The 18,452-nt window shown below is 40.6% G+C and overlaps 1 protein-coding gene across 5 annotated transcripts in view; it reads right to left on the minus strand.

Moving 5' to 3' along the window:
• CAPRIN2 (caprin family member 2) overlaps nucleotides 1-18,452 on the minus strand; it is a 76,565-nt gene that overhangs the window by 31,084 nt on the left and 27,029 nt on the right. For 3 of the 5 annotated variants that reach the window (XM_019544617.1, XM_019544615.1, XM_019544614.1), the window contains exons 9-14: nucleotides 11,410-11,541; nucleotides 11,100-11,187; nucleotides 9,381-9,436; nucleotides 7,433-7,543; nucleotides 4,379-4,492; nucleotides 3,450-3,602 (exon numbers count right to left, since the gene is read on the minus strand). In XM_019544617.1, the coding sequence (XP_019400162.1) occupies nucleotides 3,450-3,602; nucleotides 4,379-4,492; nucleotides 7,433-7,543; nucleotides 9,381-9,436; nucleotides 11,100-11,187; nucleotides 11,410-11,541 (654 nt within the window). Of the gene's footprint in view, nucleotides 1-3,449; nucleotides 3,603-4,378; nucleotides 4,493-7,432; nucleotides 7,544-9,380; nucleotides 9,437-11,099; nucleotides 11,188-11,409; nucleotides 11,542-16,598; nucleotides 16,713-17,051; nucleotides 17,094-17,970; nucleotides 18,385-18,452 lie in introns of all 5 variants that reach the window. The other 2 variants (XM_019544618.1, XM_019544616.1) reach the window with 2 other exon arrangements.

An 18,452-nucleotide genomic window follows, 5' to 3' on the forward strand; every position in this document is an offset into this window, starting at 1 on the left:
TACCCGACTGTAAAACCTAGGCCCAGATCACCGATGCATGGTTAGCATTTGATACTTGACTTCAAACTTCAAAAATGTGCGCTCAAGCTAGTTTTCAGTTCACCATGACCATTTCAGGGCAATTCTGGCATCTCTGACAACTTCACAGAATACTACTAAAATTCTTGTCTCAAGGATTGTAGTCCTAATTTTTCTGCACTTCTCTCCTGCATTAATTACTCATCATCTATTTGAATACAAAGAGAACCATCATATCTATATTACACAACCAGTAAGTGGTCCTTTGAAATTTTTCTGCTTATAGTACACGAAGTTGCCATCCTGCTATTCAACTTTCTAAAAAGCAAGCATCAGATTTGGGAGTCTCTACCAAGTGTGATTTGCACTTACTCACATAATTCAGAAATTTTGAGCATACCCCAGTCAGGGAGGAAGGCCAGAATCTCTTCTACCCTTTGGACTGGCCCCTTCAGCAATCTAACCATAAAGAAAAAAAAAGTGCTTTGTATAGAAGGGCAATGTGTAAGTATTGTTGCTAGACAGACCATGACAGAACCAAGTGAAAGTTCAAGTTTAAGAGTGGTATAACCCAATAAATGTTGAAACTAGTACTACACAGGAAAAACTGCCAATCTAAAAAACTACACAAATAAAAAGCCTCTTCCACTTTTGTTTTAAGTTTATTTGAGGCTTTCCTGATTTGGAGCAGAAGGTTTTGAATGTTTTAGATTAAGATATTTCAAAGGACTGACAGCTCCCAGGCTGCTAGAGGCAATGATGAAATAAAATTTGGGTGTAGGATCTAGCCAGTTTGGAAGACAGACAAGCAGAGTGACAGAACTATTAAAACTCAATAAGATTGAAATACCTGAAGTACCTGACCCATCCCAGGACTACCATGACTAAGCATCTTACCAAGTTTCTTCAGAACTTATGGGGATTAAAGATGAACAGTTATTAGTCCTTTAAAGGATAAGACACATCTACTGGAAAGAAGCAGTTTGTATTTGTTCCATTACTCTACTTTTGAAATATACTGCGAACACCAGGCCCTTGACTGAACACTTGCTTAGACTAAAAAGACCCACAGGCAGCATGCAGAGCTGAAAGCTATGGCACCATGGACTGAATCCCACCAGCAGGCCATACTTTTGACACTGTTAATATGAAATCCTGACTTGAAAAAGTAGTAAAGAGATGGTTACCAAAGGATGAAGAAAGTGAGTCTTAAGCAGCTGTCAGGATTAAAACTGGACTCAAAATACAATACTAAAGCCAACTACAATACTACAATTTTATTGTATTAAGTGGCTCCAAAGACCTGAGGCTGACAGTAATATAAAACAAGCAAGGAAACAATGCAAAGGAAAACTTCTCTTGGGAGTGCTCCTGTCAGACAAAGAGAACAGATATCTTAGCATTCTTCAGTGAAGAAAGGACCTCACCCATTGTAGAATTAGTGTTCACCACCCTCACCAATAAAAGGCCCCAGCTGTGGCCTGGACCTCCCAAGCACTAGGGCCAGCAAGCTTCAAGTCATAAAGGTAGCCTTGTATGCAACACTGTCAGATAAACTTAGAGCTGATGGGATGTTTAGAGAGACCCCTATGGAAGTGGTAAGAAGAAAAATCAAAGACCTGATCAAGCCTATAGTAGAATCAAAGCAGCCATTAATGAAAGGTATTTGAGAAATGTCACTTCACTGGCAAGAAGAACAAGTCCCCTCCACTTATACAAACAGTCCTCCTTAAATCACTTGTCTTTCAAGGTTTAGAAGTGCCTCAAAGACTTGTCCAGGCTAGTCTACATTTTTTTTTTTTTTTTTTCAAAAATAAAAAAAAGGAGATCCTAACCTAGGATGAACAGAAGATGCAGGCCTGCAATAACTTGGTTGCACATCCCAAAACAGCTGAGCTGAAGCTGATAAGGAAGCTGTATCATGGGGTACTGGACTACATTCAAGAAAGGGTTTCTTAAGGTGAGTAGTCAGACATGATGAAGAAAAGTTTTGCGTTTGAAAGTTTGTTTAACTATCCCAACTATGCAATTGGTCCAATAAAAAGATTAAGCCCTAAGAAATCCATGCTCTCACATTTTTTTTTTTTTTTACGTATATTTTTTTCGTCCTGTCCCTGGGGCAGGGGGATGGGCTCAAAGATCTTCTGAGGTCCCTTCCAGCCCTAATGTCTATGAAATCTATGAACCCCAGGTAGTTCCTTACTAGTAAAGTTCTCTCAAGGCTCCCTCCATAGGGTACCACAATAGGAATCTGCTAGAAATATCATTTTAGGAGGGCTGCTCTAATTTATCACATCTATTTGGAGAATGCAGAATAGGGTCTCTCTTTCCTCTAGGAAAGATAACTAGAGCATCTAACATTAACAGCACTGAAGTTTCACAAGAGGGGAAGTTTTGATCTGCAGTAATATGACAAAATCAAGATCTGCCAAACCACTGCAGGTAGTCTAGGTTAGAAATCTTGCCATTAGACCAAGGACTATTTTTTTGGGGGGGAGGGGGGGGGAAGAGGGTTCCATCTTGTTGTCACAGAAGGAAAATCAGAATATTTCTCTCTACTTCTGGATAAAGGTAGGACAACAAAAGGCAGCTCAATGAGTCTTTTGGGAGGTGCACACTTAATCTCATACACACTGTGAGCATATATATCCAACTTCTGTTCTAGATAATCATTTAAGTACAGTTTTCATTGATTCCCAGGTTTTCCATTCCCTTTACATGGCTTCATTGCCACACTCCTGCAGCAACAAAAATCAGTCAGCTGGATTCCCACCTGGCGGAAACTAGGACTAAAAACCGCTTCATTTCAGGTATGGCAAATAGAGCACAAAGAAATAACCCCTCTGGGTTGGCCAGGAATTCAAGGTGCTTGTGTTAGAAAAATCAGATTAGCTGTGAAACAGTTATTAGGAAACTTTAAGCCACTAAAGCACGCAATAAAATAGAAATCAGCATAAGCCAAGATGCACTAGTGTGCAATTTTGATCCCATATAGCAATTGCAGAACAGCTTCTCAGCTCAGGAGATGGGTTACTCAAACAGGGTTGACCAGCCTGTGGCACAGGTACCACAAGTGGCAAAGGCAGCCTTTGTACACAGCATACAGCTGATTCTGGAGGGGGCAAAGAGAGTAGCACAAGGGGAACAGCCAAAAGAAGTCTGAACATCAGATCAGTTAGGGAAAGGGAACTGAAGTGGCACTTGGGCAGGGTGTGGGGACAGTTTCTGACATGCCTACCAAAAACGGTTGCCCCCACCACTCCAAAATCAGCAGTTCTTTTCTGGCATTAAAGAGATCAACTTTAATGCATGTAATCAGTTTCTGTAGCCAGGATAGCTGATTTCATAGTTTTAAAAGGCTGAAGTAACAATCTATAGTTAAGACTAGTCATGAATGATTTTTCCATTTAGCTTTAGAATTGCACACTTACAGTCTGCATAGCTTGAAATGGAGCTGCAGTTATTGTAACAGAACTGCTGCTTGCAGGAGGAGACTGAAAGGTTTGCCCCTGTGGTACTGGTGACATGGAGGTGCTTGATGTAGGCAATGGTGACTGCGACTCACTTGACAGAGGAATAGTTGCCTGAGAGACAAATATGAAATGGAGAGGTCACTTGATAGTTATCAGGCGGTAACAGAAGCAGTTAATTTGCTGTAAAGCCTAGACTGTCAGAAGTCAGCAGTTTCTGCAGGATGACATTTGGACATAGCAAAGCAACAAAATAGCTTTTGCTTACAATTTCAAATCTTGCTGTGCATCCTCAGCAATCAGTACTTCTATTGCAGTCTCTGCCGACTAAGCGAAAGTACATCTATGGACTACTAGGCATACACCAGCTATTGTAATAATTTCATAGTAAAGCAGCAAAAAAAGTTTTGCCACAACTGAAACTTCACACTGATATAGTTTCTCAGAGTTCCAAGTATGCCATAAGCTGGGGGGAAAGGGTTCCTTAATCTAAAGTGGCTATCTGTAAAGTAAATTCTACTCCTACCCAAGAGGTGCACCTCTTAAGTGGTCTGCATTACAGCATAGATTAATGATAGCCCACTTAAGCCTTGGTATTTGTGGCTACAAGATCTTTAAACCTTGTTTTCGTCAATTCAGCACTAAAAAAAAAAAAAAAAAAAAGTTAGAAGAATGGTTAGCAATACTATTAATACAGAGGCAGGTAGAACATGAGTCCAATGAAGTTGAGGGTTTGCAGCTATTAGAAAGGCATTATAGCAGCCAACTATAATATATTTAGCTTACAGAATAATTTAGACATTATGCAGTGTTATTTATTGATGCTACCCAAATTATTCTAACTAATGTAATCTTAATGAAGTACATCCGTTTCTCGTGTTTTAGTTTACCTGCGTAACTTCAATTTTTTGGGGAATCAGCGGCTCAGAGATGCGTGAACTTGTCTGATACAGTGGCTGAGGTGAAGTATATTTCTCAGTCTCTTGAGAAAGGGGTACCGATGCCTGAAGAAGTAGAAGAGCCAGTTAATATTAAATTCTGTTACTGAACAAATGCTGCAAAGAACAGTGAAGTTTAGCTTGGAAAAGAGTTAGGATGCTGTTAGGGATCAATGGTAAGCAAGTCAGGCTTTGTTCCATCTACATCCAAGCAGATTTTGTAGGTACAAAAGACAGCCCCTTCCATAAGATGACAAACTGGGAGCTATAAAATTTTAGCAGGGGATTTGTTTGGGATGTTTCATTGCCAGTATAATCCTTAGAACAGTGCTCTCCAAATTTTTGATCACGCACCCCTACCAGTAAAAAAAATTTTGAGCTCACACCCCCAATATATGTACATTTATATAAATATAAATAGAAGTTCTAATATTTTCTTCCCACACCCCAATGGATAGTCTTGCACTCCGCTTTGGAGACCACTGCCTTGGAACACAGAACCACAGACTGGATTTGTTTGGAAAATTTTAGTCAAGATTGACTACAACTAGATTTCAGGTCTTAAGACTTTCCAGCCTTTTGACAAGCTGCAACACTGTCATACTGTGGAGCACAGACTTGCCTTGATGTTAGATTGTGATTTTTCACTGCGTCAAGTCTTTGGAAGTAATTTTACTTGACTACAGTAGCTAAAATCTGGTAGTAACATCCTTACTGCTCTCACACAGCACTTTAGATTGGTGCAAGTACAGTTTCATCCTGGTCTTGGACAATTGCCTGTTCCCACCCTGCTATTCTGGATCAGAATAAGGCTAGGCACCCAAAACTATTTTTTCTCCATGCCATCACTAGCATCCCTACTGGTATCTAGGTAAAGCAGAAGCAGCAAAGCTTGTTTGAAAACAATAAGAGGACAATAGCTGAATCACACAATAAGCAGCCTTAGATCATAAGTATTCCTTACTTTGTAATCTTAAGCAATTACAATGAAGACATTAGAACCATACGACAACTTGGGAGTATATGTAAACAAAGCAAAAAACTACTCGTCTTCTCTTACGCTGAAAGGTTGAAATGTCTGTAGTTTTACGTATGCACAAAGCTATGAATACACCAAGATCAGGAACAAGGTAGTCTAGATAAAGTGGGGGGCCAAACTTTTCAGCTGGTGTGCCACAAAGTTGGCCCAGCACCCTTGAAGTGCCACTCAAAACTTTTCCCTGCACAGTGGGCTGGTTTCTGCTCCCTACCCTATCCCATTCATCTGCTCTGCTGTGGGCCACACAGGCTGCCTATACCACTTGCAGCACATATACTACTGGGGTAGTCACCTATGACCTACACCATTAGGACCGGGGGGGGGGGTGGAATAAAGGCCCAGTATTTTAAGAGCTCCCAACTTGAGATTGTAGCTTAGCAATGAGTGAATAATCATTCTAGTACTGTATATTTAAGTCATGCATTGTTCCCAATCAAATCATTCAGTTACTGTACTATGATTAATCTGTTATAGCTACTCCCATCAAACCAAGTGCTCAACAGCATAACAAAAAAGGACTTACTTTTTATAACATGTTATTGAGCAAGCAATTTCTAAGATGAGCTATTAAGATGGTACCATCTGCAGAAATCTGAACTGAAAACAGTATACCAACACCTACGACCAATGAGCACATGGCCACAAGAAGTTAAGAGAATTTAACTCCCTGCGTAATATTTCATCTTTTACCCAAGCAGTGCCAAGGATACACACTGCAGGCTGAATCCATCCTGCCCACATAGGCTCCATGCAGCACAAAGCTGAGGTATCTGGCTCAGCCTGCACACAGCACAGGAGTTAGTGTGGATGCTGCATGCAAGACCAGTATGGTGCATGCGCTGCAAGTGGTGCCTGCCCCAGGAAGCCCTGAACACTTAATCTGGGGCCAGTCCAGATCAGAGCAAGAGTCTAGTTGCAGAGGCTGGATCCAGCATACAGGGCTTGTCTGGCATGGGCACCACATGCCCCTTGCACCCTGACCCTGCTGGGACTAGCACACACTGCACATGGCATGTGGGGCTGGAGTCTGGGCATGCAGCACCGGTCACCACATGAAGTGCATACCCCATCAGACAGGCCTTGTGCACTGGATCCAGGCCTGGTCCAGGTGAGCTAGACCTACAGACCAGCCCTGCATGCCAGATCCAGTAAGCAGGGCTGGTCCAGCACAGGTTCTGCATGCATAATAGCACAAGCCCCAGACTGGCCCCATGCACAGGGTCAGGGCCAAAACATGCTGCATGAGCAGAGACTGGTGTAAGCATGCTGCAAGCAGCATACAGGGTGGTACACAGTGCAAGCTGCATGCCATGTGTACACTGGACCAGGCCTGTAGGTTCAAACTGGAATGTGGGGCCAGTCTGTAAGCCCAACCTGGCCTGCAGACTGTCCCCACAGGGCCAGATGAGTTAATGCCACTTTTAGCCAAAGCAAAAAAAGGAGGAATTCTTTGGAGTTCCCCCTATACTTTCACTAATCATTAAGCAGATAACTGACAATTTCTCCAAACAGCAGAAAACGTAATAACTGAATATAATTAACTAATGAACAATTTCTATAACCATATGTAACAAACTGGGAGAAGGCTGGAACACACCACAATATTTCTAGGTTTTAAAAAAGTCTCTTGGGGTTGCTTCCCTTTTAGTATTGTGGAGTGCTTGTACAGTAACAGTTTAGTTGAATGCAAACTTCCTTACAGCCCACTGAGGTAAGTAATGGGCTACCAGGTCTCTGCTTTACCAAGGAGGCCTGGATCATTAGATCCATCTTGCTAAATGAAAAACTCAACAGAAAAAAGGAAATGCCAGCATGTCAAACAAGTCTTTTCCTTAGTTAAAAAGCAGCTTGCTGCAAACTGTTTAGAGGAGGCCCCTCCAGAAAAGACTGCTACCACATGGTACCCTCAAAACCAAGAGAACTGCAAAGAAAAGAAATAAGAAGCTTAGTTTGTGTGTTTTTTTTACCTGGGTTGTCTGTGGCATCACTAGATCTTCTGTTTCAGAGCCAGACAGAGTCTGATCAGCTGATGCTAAGGAAGTATTTGAACCATGAAGAGTTATGGGAGAAGCAGCAGTCTGAAAGAAAAGGAACTAAAGCTTACTCATATTTAGTAGTTTTTGGAAGATGTACTGGCATCTTAGACTACTGCCTAATAAACTACTAATTAAAAACCATTTAGTAGTTTTTGGAAGGTCTACTGGTTTCACTTCGCTATTCATTTTATGCATTTACAAGTGGGCAAAAACTACAAACCACAGGCATGAAACGGGTGTTCACAGTTATGTCTGCCTGAAGACCATCACATTCTCTTTGTAATTAGATATAGGTAAAATACTTGCCCATCAGTTTTAGTTTTTTGAAAATGGGGCACCTAAAGAGACAAAGAGACCTCATTGTTCTTGGATTTACTTTAAATGAGGCAAGAAATTCTAAAATTAGAACAGTCCTTTAAAGTGGCAGGTCCTGAACATACCTAAGATTTTCTTCCTTAAAAGACACTAGGATGTCTGTATATTCAACAGATGCATCTCAAGCAGGTTCAAGGAGGTGATCCTCCCCCTCTATGCAGCACTGGTCAGGCCACAGCTGGAGTACTGAGTCCAGTTCTCGGTGCCACACTTTAAGAGGGATGTGGACAACATGGAGGGTCCAGAGGAAGGCCACTCGCATGATCAGGGGGCAGCAGGGAAGGCCCTATGAGGAGAGGCTACAGGACCTGAACCTGTTCAGCCTCCACAAGACAAGGCAGGGGAGTGGGGGTGGGGGGTGGAATCTAGTGGCCTGTTACAAACTAGTTAGAGGGGACCAGCAGGCATTGGGGGAGTCCCTGTTCCCCCTGAGCACTACCACGAGTGGCTAGAAATAACAGTCACAAGCTGGCACAGGGTAGATTCAGATTAGGTATCAGGAGGCGCTACTTCACAGTCAGGGCCGCTAGGATCTGGAACCAACTTTCAAGCGAAGTAGTGCTGGCTCCTACCCTAGGCGTCTTTAAGACAAAGGCTAGACAAACACCTTGCTGGGGTCGTTTGACCCCAGTACTCTTTCCTGCCATGGCAGGGGGTCAGACTTAATGATCTGCTCAGGTCCCTTCTGACCCTACCAGCTATGAAACTATGAAACACTGTAGGCAGTCATGCTCATTGCATCTCTAGACCAGTGGTCTCCAAAGTGGGGTGTGCAAGATGATCCACTGGGGTGCAGGAAGACAATATTAGAACTTCTATTTATATTCATCTTGTATCTAAAAAAATAAGAAAGAAATTAAGCTTTACTAATATTTAATATATGGATTGACACTGGCGCCCTCACTTGGTCCACATGTCAGACGGTCACATGTCACATATGGTACGCAAGGTATCCTGAGGGAAAAAGTGGGAGTTCCACAACGCAGAGTGGTTGACAGTGGTTCCCTCAGTGGCACCCCAATATATATATGCATATATTGGGGGTGCGTGCTCAAATTTTTTTTTTACTGATAGGAGTGCGCAATCAAAAGTTTGGAGACCACTGCTCTAGACTATTGGCAATTTAAACTGACCAAATCTTTGCTTCTGTGTAGATTAACACAGTTGGACAAGCTGGCTCAGGACTTAATTTATTAATACTTCTGCTACCATACTTCAAAAGTAAGAGGTCATATGCAAGCTTGCCAACTTGCAATTTTTACTTACCTAATCTGATAAATAAAAGACTAAAGACAATGTTTTCATTTACAGGGTCTTAAGTACATGCATTATACAACTAGTACAGGCTCTGTAAAGCAAACCTCCTACAAATTCTAGAATGCTTTAAAAGTTTGTTCTCTCATAGAATTGCTTTGACAGACTTCAGCCAAGATTCTTTAGTTATTTCTGAAACCATGACAAGCAAGTTGCTACCCCATTTCTACAGTTGAGTCTTTAAGTTTACCTGAAGCGGCTGTTGAAGAAAGTCATTTTGACTCAGCAGTTTTTGTTCTTTAGAAGCTATAGAAGAGAATAAAGAATAAAAGTAACATTTGCTTTAAAGTCAAAACAAAAACTGTATTAAATAGAAATCACTTATGTTGAAAATGTAAAGTAAGGTGTTTCAATATTGGCACTGCTCTTATTATATACAAGAAACATACTGCTTTTGAGTTAGTTACAATTACATTAAACCAGTCACATTTAGCAAGCAGTTACATGTAATAAAATTAAAGATAAATCAAAAAGGCTTTACAAAACACAAGCTCCCATATGAAAAACCCTGGTTCAATAAGAAGCTTGAAAGACCCAAGACATTTACTCAAATTCAGAAGTTAACTATAATAAACATTTTTGCTTCCAATGCTTGTCTCTAGAATGCTTCCAAGGTAGAAACACTCTTGAGAGAACTGGTCTTGAAAGAAATCTGATTATAGGTTAAGTCTGCATCAAGTTGTGGAAAACAGGAGTTTTGCTACTTGTATTGCTCGTTTTAAAAAGAACAAGCAGATTTGATAGCCACCAAGGGCAAAATTGTTTGTACACAGATTAGGGTTTAATACTGTCACGAGATGGGGTCCCCAGGGCTGGCCATGATACCCCCCCTAGGGCTCTTGACTGTGCCAACCCTGCCCAACGGGCACCCTCTCTCACCTGCCACATTTTGTTGTATTATAATAAATGGGGAGGCTGCTCTCTAGTTTGTATTTTTGGGCACGGTCCTGATGGACCCCACTGAACCCTGTGGGTTCCCAAACCCCTTTTGGGTCCCACTCCAAAATGGATGCCTTTTGGGACACCCTCAGCCCTACGGGCTAGATGTATGGCTCCAAACCATCCCTTTACCATGCTTCAAGCCTCGCATACAGCATTCACACATTGTCCCTCACAAGGCCTTAGTTCACCTTGGCTCCTAGTCATCACTGGGCTCTCTGCAGCCCTGTCTCTCTCCCAGTACTCCCCTTGCCACCAAGGTTCCTTCATCTGAATACTGTGCCCACACTAGCGCCCAGGTTCCCACACTGTAGTGGGCTCCCAATGAGGCCTCCTCCTTCCCCAAAAGCCTCAGCCCAATCCTGCGGTGTGTTATCAGACAGCAACCAAAATGAGCCCCTGGACTATAACAATGCAAGAAAGTTCAAGATGTGCTCTGCCCCATTAAAAAGAGTGCCAGGGAAGAAGTTTGATTAAGTGTCTAAAAGGCAAGGGTACCTGGTAAGCTCCTGGATTCTCATTAGCCCTAAAAATGCAGCATCTCTGGGCAATTCCTCTCTGGATGCTGGTAGGGAACTGCCTCACTAGTCCCAGTCCCTGGAGTTTGTGGTCAGGGCCCTGCCCCTTCTGGTCAGCTGACCAGCTGCAGGTGCAGGCTAAATTCCCTCCTTAGGCCTGCTGCCACAGTAACTTGCACCTGTGGGGTTCTTGCCCGACTGCTAGGGCTCTCTCCCTAGGCAGTTTAAGCCCTTAAAAGGAGCAGGCACCTTAGTGCCCTGCGACATCGATTAAAGTATTAGTAAACAACACTGGTAAGAATATGGAAGTGTGTGTGTGCGCGCGCGCGCATTTCTAACATTTGATTGGGAAGGTGTAGAGAATTATTACTATTATAAGAAGGACCCTAGTTTCTTCCATCTTCCTCAAGATAAAAATTTAAAAAAATGTTTCAGTTCAGAAAGTTACATACCTGCAGGACTACCTGCTGGAGAAACTGAAGGTGGCTGTGATGAAACAATGGCACTTGGTGAAGCTTTATCAAAATCCAGAATGGACTCCTTAAAAAAAAAAAAAAAAAATACAATCAAACAAACAAGCTAGCAGACAAAATTCAAACTGATTACATGGCAAGAGATAAATAAGCAAATCTGCACAGATTATAAAGGCCATTAGTTACTTTAAAAATTCCCATTCCATCATAATTCAAGCAGTTTTGTTGCTACAATGTTAGCATTACCACAAAAGGGAATCCAATGTTCCTACAGTAATGAAAGACATACCTGCATGAAGTTGTATGTTCCTTGTATCTGAGTCATCAGATCCTGCAGTTTTTCCCTTCTTAGTACTGGATCCTTTGGAAGAGTAGACGTAGAGCAAAATTCTGCAGCTGGCTGATGTACAGGTTTAGGCACCTAATGTGAAAAAGAGGATAAGACAAATACAACCCGATTCCAAAGCATATTTAAAGAATCAAATACTAGAAATTGAAAGACTGCTATGCTGTCTTTAGCATTTCCCAAAGTCAAGGTGAAAAGTGCAAACTGTCACTTTATTCATCAAGATCAGTTTACTGTTGTCATTTGATTAAATCTGGTGCCTTGAATTAGTTTCATCTTTACCTTATTCAGCTAAATGGAGTTCATACAACAGTGAAAACCATTATAAAACTAGCTCTAAAATTTGAGTGGTACTAACTAAAAGGCTTTCCAATACAAGTTAAAAAGGTTTTCAAGTGCCAAGACAGGTTAAAACCAAGCTGTGCAAGCCCTTAAGGTTCCCAAAGCATACTTCTTCCTAGATGAATTACAATTGAGCCAACATGTTCTGGTTTTTGGGAAGTGACATTCCAGATGTTTTCAAGAAATAATATCTATAAGAGTTGCAACCATGGTTACTCAGCATTAGATTTAAGAACTTGTCTGCTGAAGCTGGATACTGCAAAAGTATAGCACATCCTGCAAAAAAGGATGCATTATCACAAGTTCCTTGGAACTGGGCATACAATATTCAGCCTCTGAATGAGTCTCAGGTGTGTCATGTACTCCTACAACATCATGCCTCTTTCCTAAAGTGACAATTCTTCCTCAAAAATAAAGGAAAAAAAATTGAGAGAAGTAATCAGAAAGTCTTCCTGAAGATTCAGGGTATAGAACAGGTTACACAAGTAACCAAGAGCCCTGCTACTTGGAATTTTTAAAATTGAAAAGTTGAAGGAAACACTTATTAGCACAGATGTAGACAACTTAATGAACCTTTGAATAAAGGTATAATTGAAAAGATGTCAGAGAAATTGAGTAGGTCTTATGAACTTGATCTCTTCTAGCCAGGGGACTGGATAAATGGAACAAGGGCCCCTAAATTTCCAGGTACACAAGTCATTAGGCTTTATCTCCATAACTTTAATAGCTCAACATACAAGTGCAAAACTTTGGAAAAATCAGCTACAAACCTTAAAGTTGCTTCATATTTTTTCCAAATGCAGAGAGTGTCTTGGAATACCCTTGTGAAGATGCATGCTTGCTTCTCCCCTCCCACCAACAAAGAGAAGTACTAGTTATTTATATAAGCAGAGGAAAATTGAGCAAAAAGTTTTACTGCATGATGCAATGCCAAAACTATATTGTTTTGTCTTTTTCTTTCTTTTTTTTTTTTTTGGGGGGGGGGGGGGAGTTAATAGAAATTCTTATTTCAACTTTTAACACATTTTGACAATGTAGTATCAATCTGTTCCTGTTGTATAAGATGACTTTCATTTGCCCAACTCAGGATCATCCAATCTGTATACACAGTTAATAAAGAGATTCGGCCACAGTAATCATGCTGGGGAGTTTTAATTTAGTAGTTATACTTATCTGTCATTCAGCCAGCATTCATATGAAATGATGAACAGCTTTGGACTCCATGTGGACACAACTGAGGCATACATCATGACCAACCATACCCTATCATCATGCTAGCTCTGTTTCTTCCCAAACTCAGAGCCGTCCTTTGTGGGCTTCAACACCACCCATTGAACAGTTCAGATCACTAACCGTCTGCCTCATTTACTTAAGCCTGTTTCCCATTTATGAAGGAAGGAATTCTCTGACCAAAAGTATGCACACAGACAGAGAGGGAATCCTCTCCCCCAAGGTTATACAAGATGCAGGGTTTGAGGGCACAAAAAGGCTCAAGTAGTAGTGTATTTAGTATGGCATCTTGAGTTCTTTGCTAAGAAAAAGAGGTTATTTCTAGATGTTAGACAACTTTGCTTAGTACAACTAGTGCAATGTTGCTATTCAAAGTCATAGATAAAGTCTCAAGTCCTTAAGGGTCAGTACATGAACATTAATTGATTTCCAGAAGTGCTGCACATCCAGAACTGGAGTCCAAGTTATTTGCAACAGAGAAGCTAAACATCTCAAATGACTTACAAGAGTCCTGATGAAAACTTTACATTGACTGAGGTGGCAAACAAGTTTTAGTCAACTCATCTCTCTAAAGTAATGCTGATGCAGAGGAGCTGGGCCAAACAGTAAGCAGAATGATTATTTGCATTCCGTATCGTGTTCCTTTGTTCCACAACTCTGAAGTTTTGAGAATAAGGCAGTTAGTTTGCCTCCCATCTTTTTGAAGAGGTTTACATATCCCAACAAAAGCTACAAGAGCTACATGAACTACAAGTTGTTGCAGTTTTAAGTAGAAAATCTGAAAAAGAACACCAAACAGTTTCAATGACTTTGTTCACTATTTCAGGACTCCAAAGTTCATAACAGTTGGAAAAAGCCAAATTTTGATAATAGCTGCTTTTAGCATCCAAAGGCAAACTGGGACAGGAAGAAGGGAATGAGGCAGTTAGTATAGAATTAAGTTGAAGTCAGGCAAAAGGCAGGGCAGATCTGCACCTTGTAGATTAAGTCAGAGATAAATAATACCAGATGTACAGCATGAGCTATACAGGTTAATCTTGTATCAAAATTTTACTCCCAGCATTTTAAGAACATTTATTGCACTACAGAATTGAACTGGAGATAAGGAAAGAATTATTTAAGTCTAGTTAAAGTTCCTGCATATTATATTAAAAACAGCTCATCTTTGCTTCCAGATTGTATATTCTGCCAGAGGACCACTTCCTATGAAACAGGATTCTTTGGTCTCAAGTCCCATACAGTTATGACAATTTTATTGTCAAATCAAATTGCAAGAGACATTGCAAGATTCTGTGTGGTTTGCACCTTAAGAAACAAGGTTATACGCACAATTCAGAATTGGATACCACTTTGACTTTTACTATAAAGTTTCAGAGACTATCCACTCACTGTATTCAAGCATATAAAAGATAATTCACTCCAAAAGGGGAAGTATGGCAGAAAGGTTTATAGGATCCTAAAGCACTCCAATTTGTCCATTTGCCACAAAACTAAACTAAGCCATGCATAGTCATTAGAGAAAAGTAACATGGTTAGTAAAAGCAAAAGTAGGACTCTAACTGTTCAGTGTATTCAAAAGTTCAGACTGTTACACATTGGTGGATACTTATGAACAGGCCTCAGCTTGTACAGATACCTCCTCATCTTTACAAGTTGTCTGAATAATTTAGTTTAAAACTTGAAAAAATGAAGACAGGGCACAAGGGTAATGTAGTTATGGTAACAGCATTCGACAGACATCCTCCTCAAGGCTACTAGGAACTCATACATTCTTTCAGGAGTTCACCGGAAGAATACAATGACCAGCAAACTTCTAGCTCTATACTCTAATTGGGCTGCTGCAAGCAGGACTTTCACTACAGGACCTCTGAAGATTTTCACTATAGAAACTATAGCTGTATATGGGCAGCTATGATATTTTTCTAAAAAGGAAGTTCAGATCTGAAACAAAGCCACTAATCCAAAAAAACATGAGGCCAAGCATTAAGACTCAGGAGGTCTCAAATTTAGATTTCCATTCTGAAAATACAGCCTGATCAGTTTGCAGCCCCAAACCTTAGCCTGAGCTTGCAAAAACATAGTTTCCTCAGTTCATCCTCTTGATTGGAAGGAGACCTCAAAAACAACTGGTAGAGACATCATATGAATAAATGCACAACAACAAAAAGAATTAAATCAAATAGCTTTTAAACTCCTTTAGTAACCCACTTTACAAAAAATGCATTAAAATTCACAGAACACATACCAGTAGCACTCAATAGTTGATATGAAATACAAAAGCCTATCACCTTTCCTTTTTTTTTTTTTTTCAAATTTCTACTAGAAGTTGATAGAAAAATACTTAAAAAAAACAAAACAAAAAACACACAACTCCCAGAGAAGTTTGATTTTGTTTTTAACAGCCATTTTGTAGGCTTAGTTTGCTGGGCAGTCATCTATAATAGTTAGAACCAACGTAATCTCAAGAGGCCCAAAGCTGAGCACAGATAATCTACCATCTTCCTTCAGGAAAGAGTTATTGAAGCACACTGGCAAAAGCACGCCAAATGGCTTGCACTGCAGGTTGCATGTTTCATCACCTCACGCCATAGTAGAAAGGTTGCCTGGTTTTGAAAGCACATTAAATTTATCATCTTTTAAACAAATTGTTAGACATTACACTTCCAATGCACTGCTACTCATATTTCAATTATGGTTTACATACCCAAAGATTCCTTTCATGGGAAAGCTTAATACTTTTTTGGTATATCAGTGTATATTTAGATATATTTGCATGCACTTTCAGACAAGATTAAGTGCCAACAGGATGAAATTTCATAGTTATAAAGTGCTACCAGAATGAGTACTGAAGTCTTGCATAACAGGAACCAAGAAGATGGAACAGTCTACAAACTAGACTATTCTGAAGACACTATATATACACACACAATTTAACAACGTGCATGTAGAGCTACATAAAGTTACATGAAGCCTGAGGCACACAGTGTTGAAGTTCTGTAACACCCATGAGGAAAATATGATAGTAAATGCATCCTTCTACAAAGATGGTTCTGTAGAAGTGTGCAAAACTGGCAGGGATTCTAACCATTTTCTACTTTGTTTGCAACTAGATACCACTTCTGATAGTCTTGCTTTGAGGATCGACTAGTAGGTTCAGTCAGAAGTCAGAGGGGTTTTTTTGCCCACACCATGCAACAAACTTGGTACTAATGTTAAAAACAGTGGGTTGAGAATGGTACTGTCCACACAGTATTTTATAGTTCATATATAGTGATAGAAACTGAAGTTTAGAAAAAAACTGTGCTGAGGACCGAGGTCTTTAAATAGCAATACTACAGAGCTAGAATAATTTCCCCTATAAAAGTTTGCTTTGAGGTGTCCAAAAAACCTTTGCTCCAAAAATTGGATGTGAGCAACTGTACCACATAGCTAAGTTACCCTAAGGAGGTCAATACTGTGCACAAGACAGCAAGGCACCCTAATGCAGCAAATGGAATATATCAAATTGCTTTATACCAGCCATTTGGCTTATGTTAGTTTGAGTTGGCCAATTAGCACACCTGCACACTGCTTTGGAGACTCCTAGGCAGTTTACAACTTTCTCCGACAGAGACCTCCTTTTTTCTTACTGCATCAAAGCCTTGTCCATCACTTAATTCATCTGCTTTTCCATCCTATGGAAAATAAGAGGCCCATCTCATTAGAAAACAAATCTCAAAAATGCAAGTTTTAGAAATGAATCCAACACCAGAAATTCTAGTGTCTTTAAAAAGAGGCATAGTAATATTCAGATAGAGTACTTTGGACATTGCTATAGTGAACCTCATGCAGTTTGGTACTTAACTTGGAATGGTAGAAAATTTGCCACCACTATCACCACCAGTGCAAACAAGCAACACCCTCCCCCCATTCTATTTAGACATGCTAGTCAAGTGTTTCAAAAGTTATACCGGCCTTATTATATAAATAACCTTACTCCCATTTTTAGTCACCCGGTGTTTTACGTTACCCACTCGTTTTACTTCAAGTTCAGCTTTCTGTCTGCGTTCCCGTCTCTAGATACAAGAATTAACCACTCTGATGGTAAGCCAGCTTTGACTGACAAGATCAATGTAAATTACATTTAACAAATATATAGAACAAGATGTGTTTTGAAGGAAGCTTAGAACAGAATGACACGGAGTTTCTGACAACCTCTGCATAAAGTAGAGCTACTGCAGCTGTTCTCCATTTTCTTCCAAGACTAGTTCAAACATAAATACCACTCCACATTCTTTTCTGAATGGTGTGCTTCAAGTGTCAACATTTTCCCATGGTATTAAAACCTGTTACTTTTGTACGTGGAGTAAAGCACAACACAAAAACTTGCCTGTCACTGGGTCCTGCAATGGCTTACATTTTCTACATCTCTAAAAATAAGCTATTGTTTAGCAGAATTGCCAAGACATTCCAGAAGAGCTTATAGCATATGAATTCATCCGGAAATGTACATTTAAAACAAAATTATAGCTAGTGCTGCTTGATCTAGAAGTTAAATACCTACAGATACAAGGTTAAAATCAAGCTTAAGTATAGTTAATATACAAGTAAACACAGACAACCCAAGAACCTGAACCATGCCCATTTTGTGGAACTACAATGCACATTTAGATTTTGCTCTTCCAAAGCTAACTGACTATTTTAAACTTAAGTGTATATCCTATGAGGCCAAGCAGCACCATTACTGTATTAAATACAAGAGGCAGAAAAGGCCATCTTGGAAATCTTCATGAATCTGAAAAGCCAATTCTGGCAGTTTAGTCAGACTTGTAATTCAAGCAAGAGTGACATGGAAATCTAAAGTGTAGAACTATACAATGCAGCTTACAAAGCTTCCAACTAACACATGATTTAGTCTGATATACTAGCATTAAAAGCTTAATGCCAACTCACTTCTTTGGGTTCCACATCAAACTTCTTTGGCACAACACACGCAGCTCCCAAGGACTTTGGAGGATTCTGTAACTGCTGTGATTCTTGTTGCTGTCGGTCAGTTTCCCAAGCCTTTGGAGGCTCTTGCTTCTGCCCTGACTCCTCCCTGTTATGTGGAGGAGCCCATGACTTTGGCAGCTCCTGCTTCTTCTGCTCTGGCACCTCTTTGGCACGTGGAGGAGCCCAGGGCTTTGATGACTCCTGCTTCTGCTCTGGCACCTCTCTGGCATGTGGAGGAACCCAAGGCTTTGGGAGCTCCTGCTTTTTCTGATCCGACTCCTCCCTGGCACGTGGAGCAGCCCAGGGCTTTGGCAGCTCCTGCTTTTTCTGCTCTGACTCCTCCTTGGGACATGGAGCAGCCCAAGGCTTTGGCGGCTCCTGCTTTTTCTGCTCTGGCTCCTCCTTGGCACATGGAGCAGCCCAAGGCTTTGGCGGCTCCTGCT

This window comes from Crocodylus porosus, unplaced genomic scaffold, assembly GCF_001723895.1.
Source record: "Crocodylus porosus isolate Cpor-Errol unplaced genomic scaffold, CroPor_comp1, whole genome shotgun sequence".
Lineage (NCBI taxonomy): Eukaryota > Metazoa > Chordata > Crocodylia > Crocodylidae > Crocodylus > Crocodylus porosus.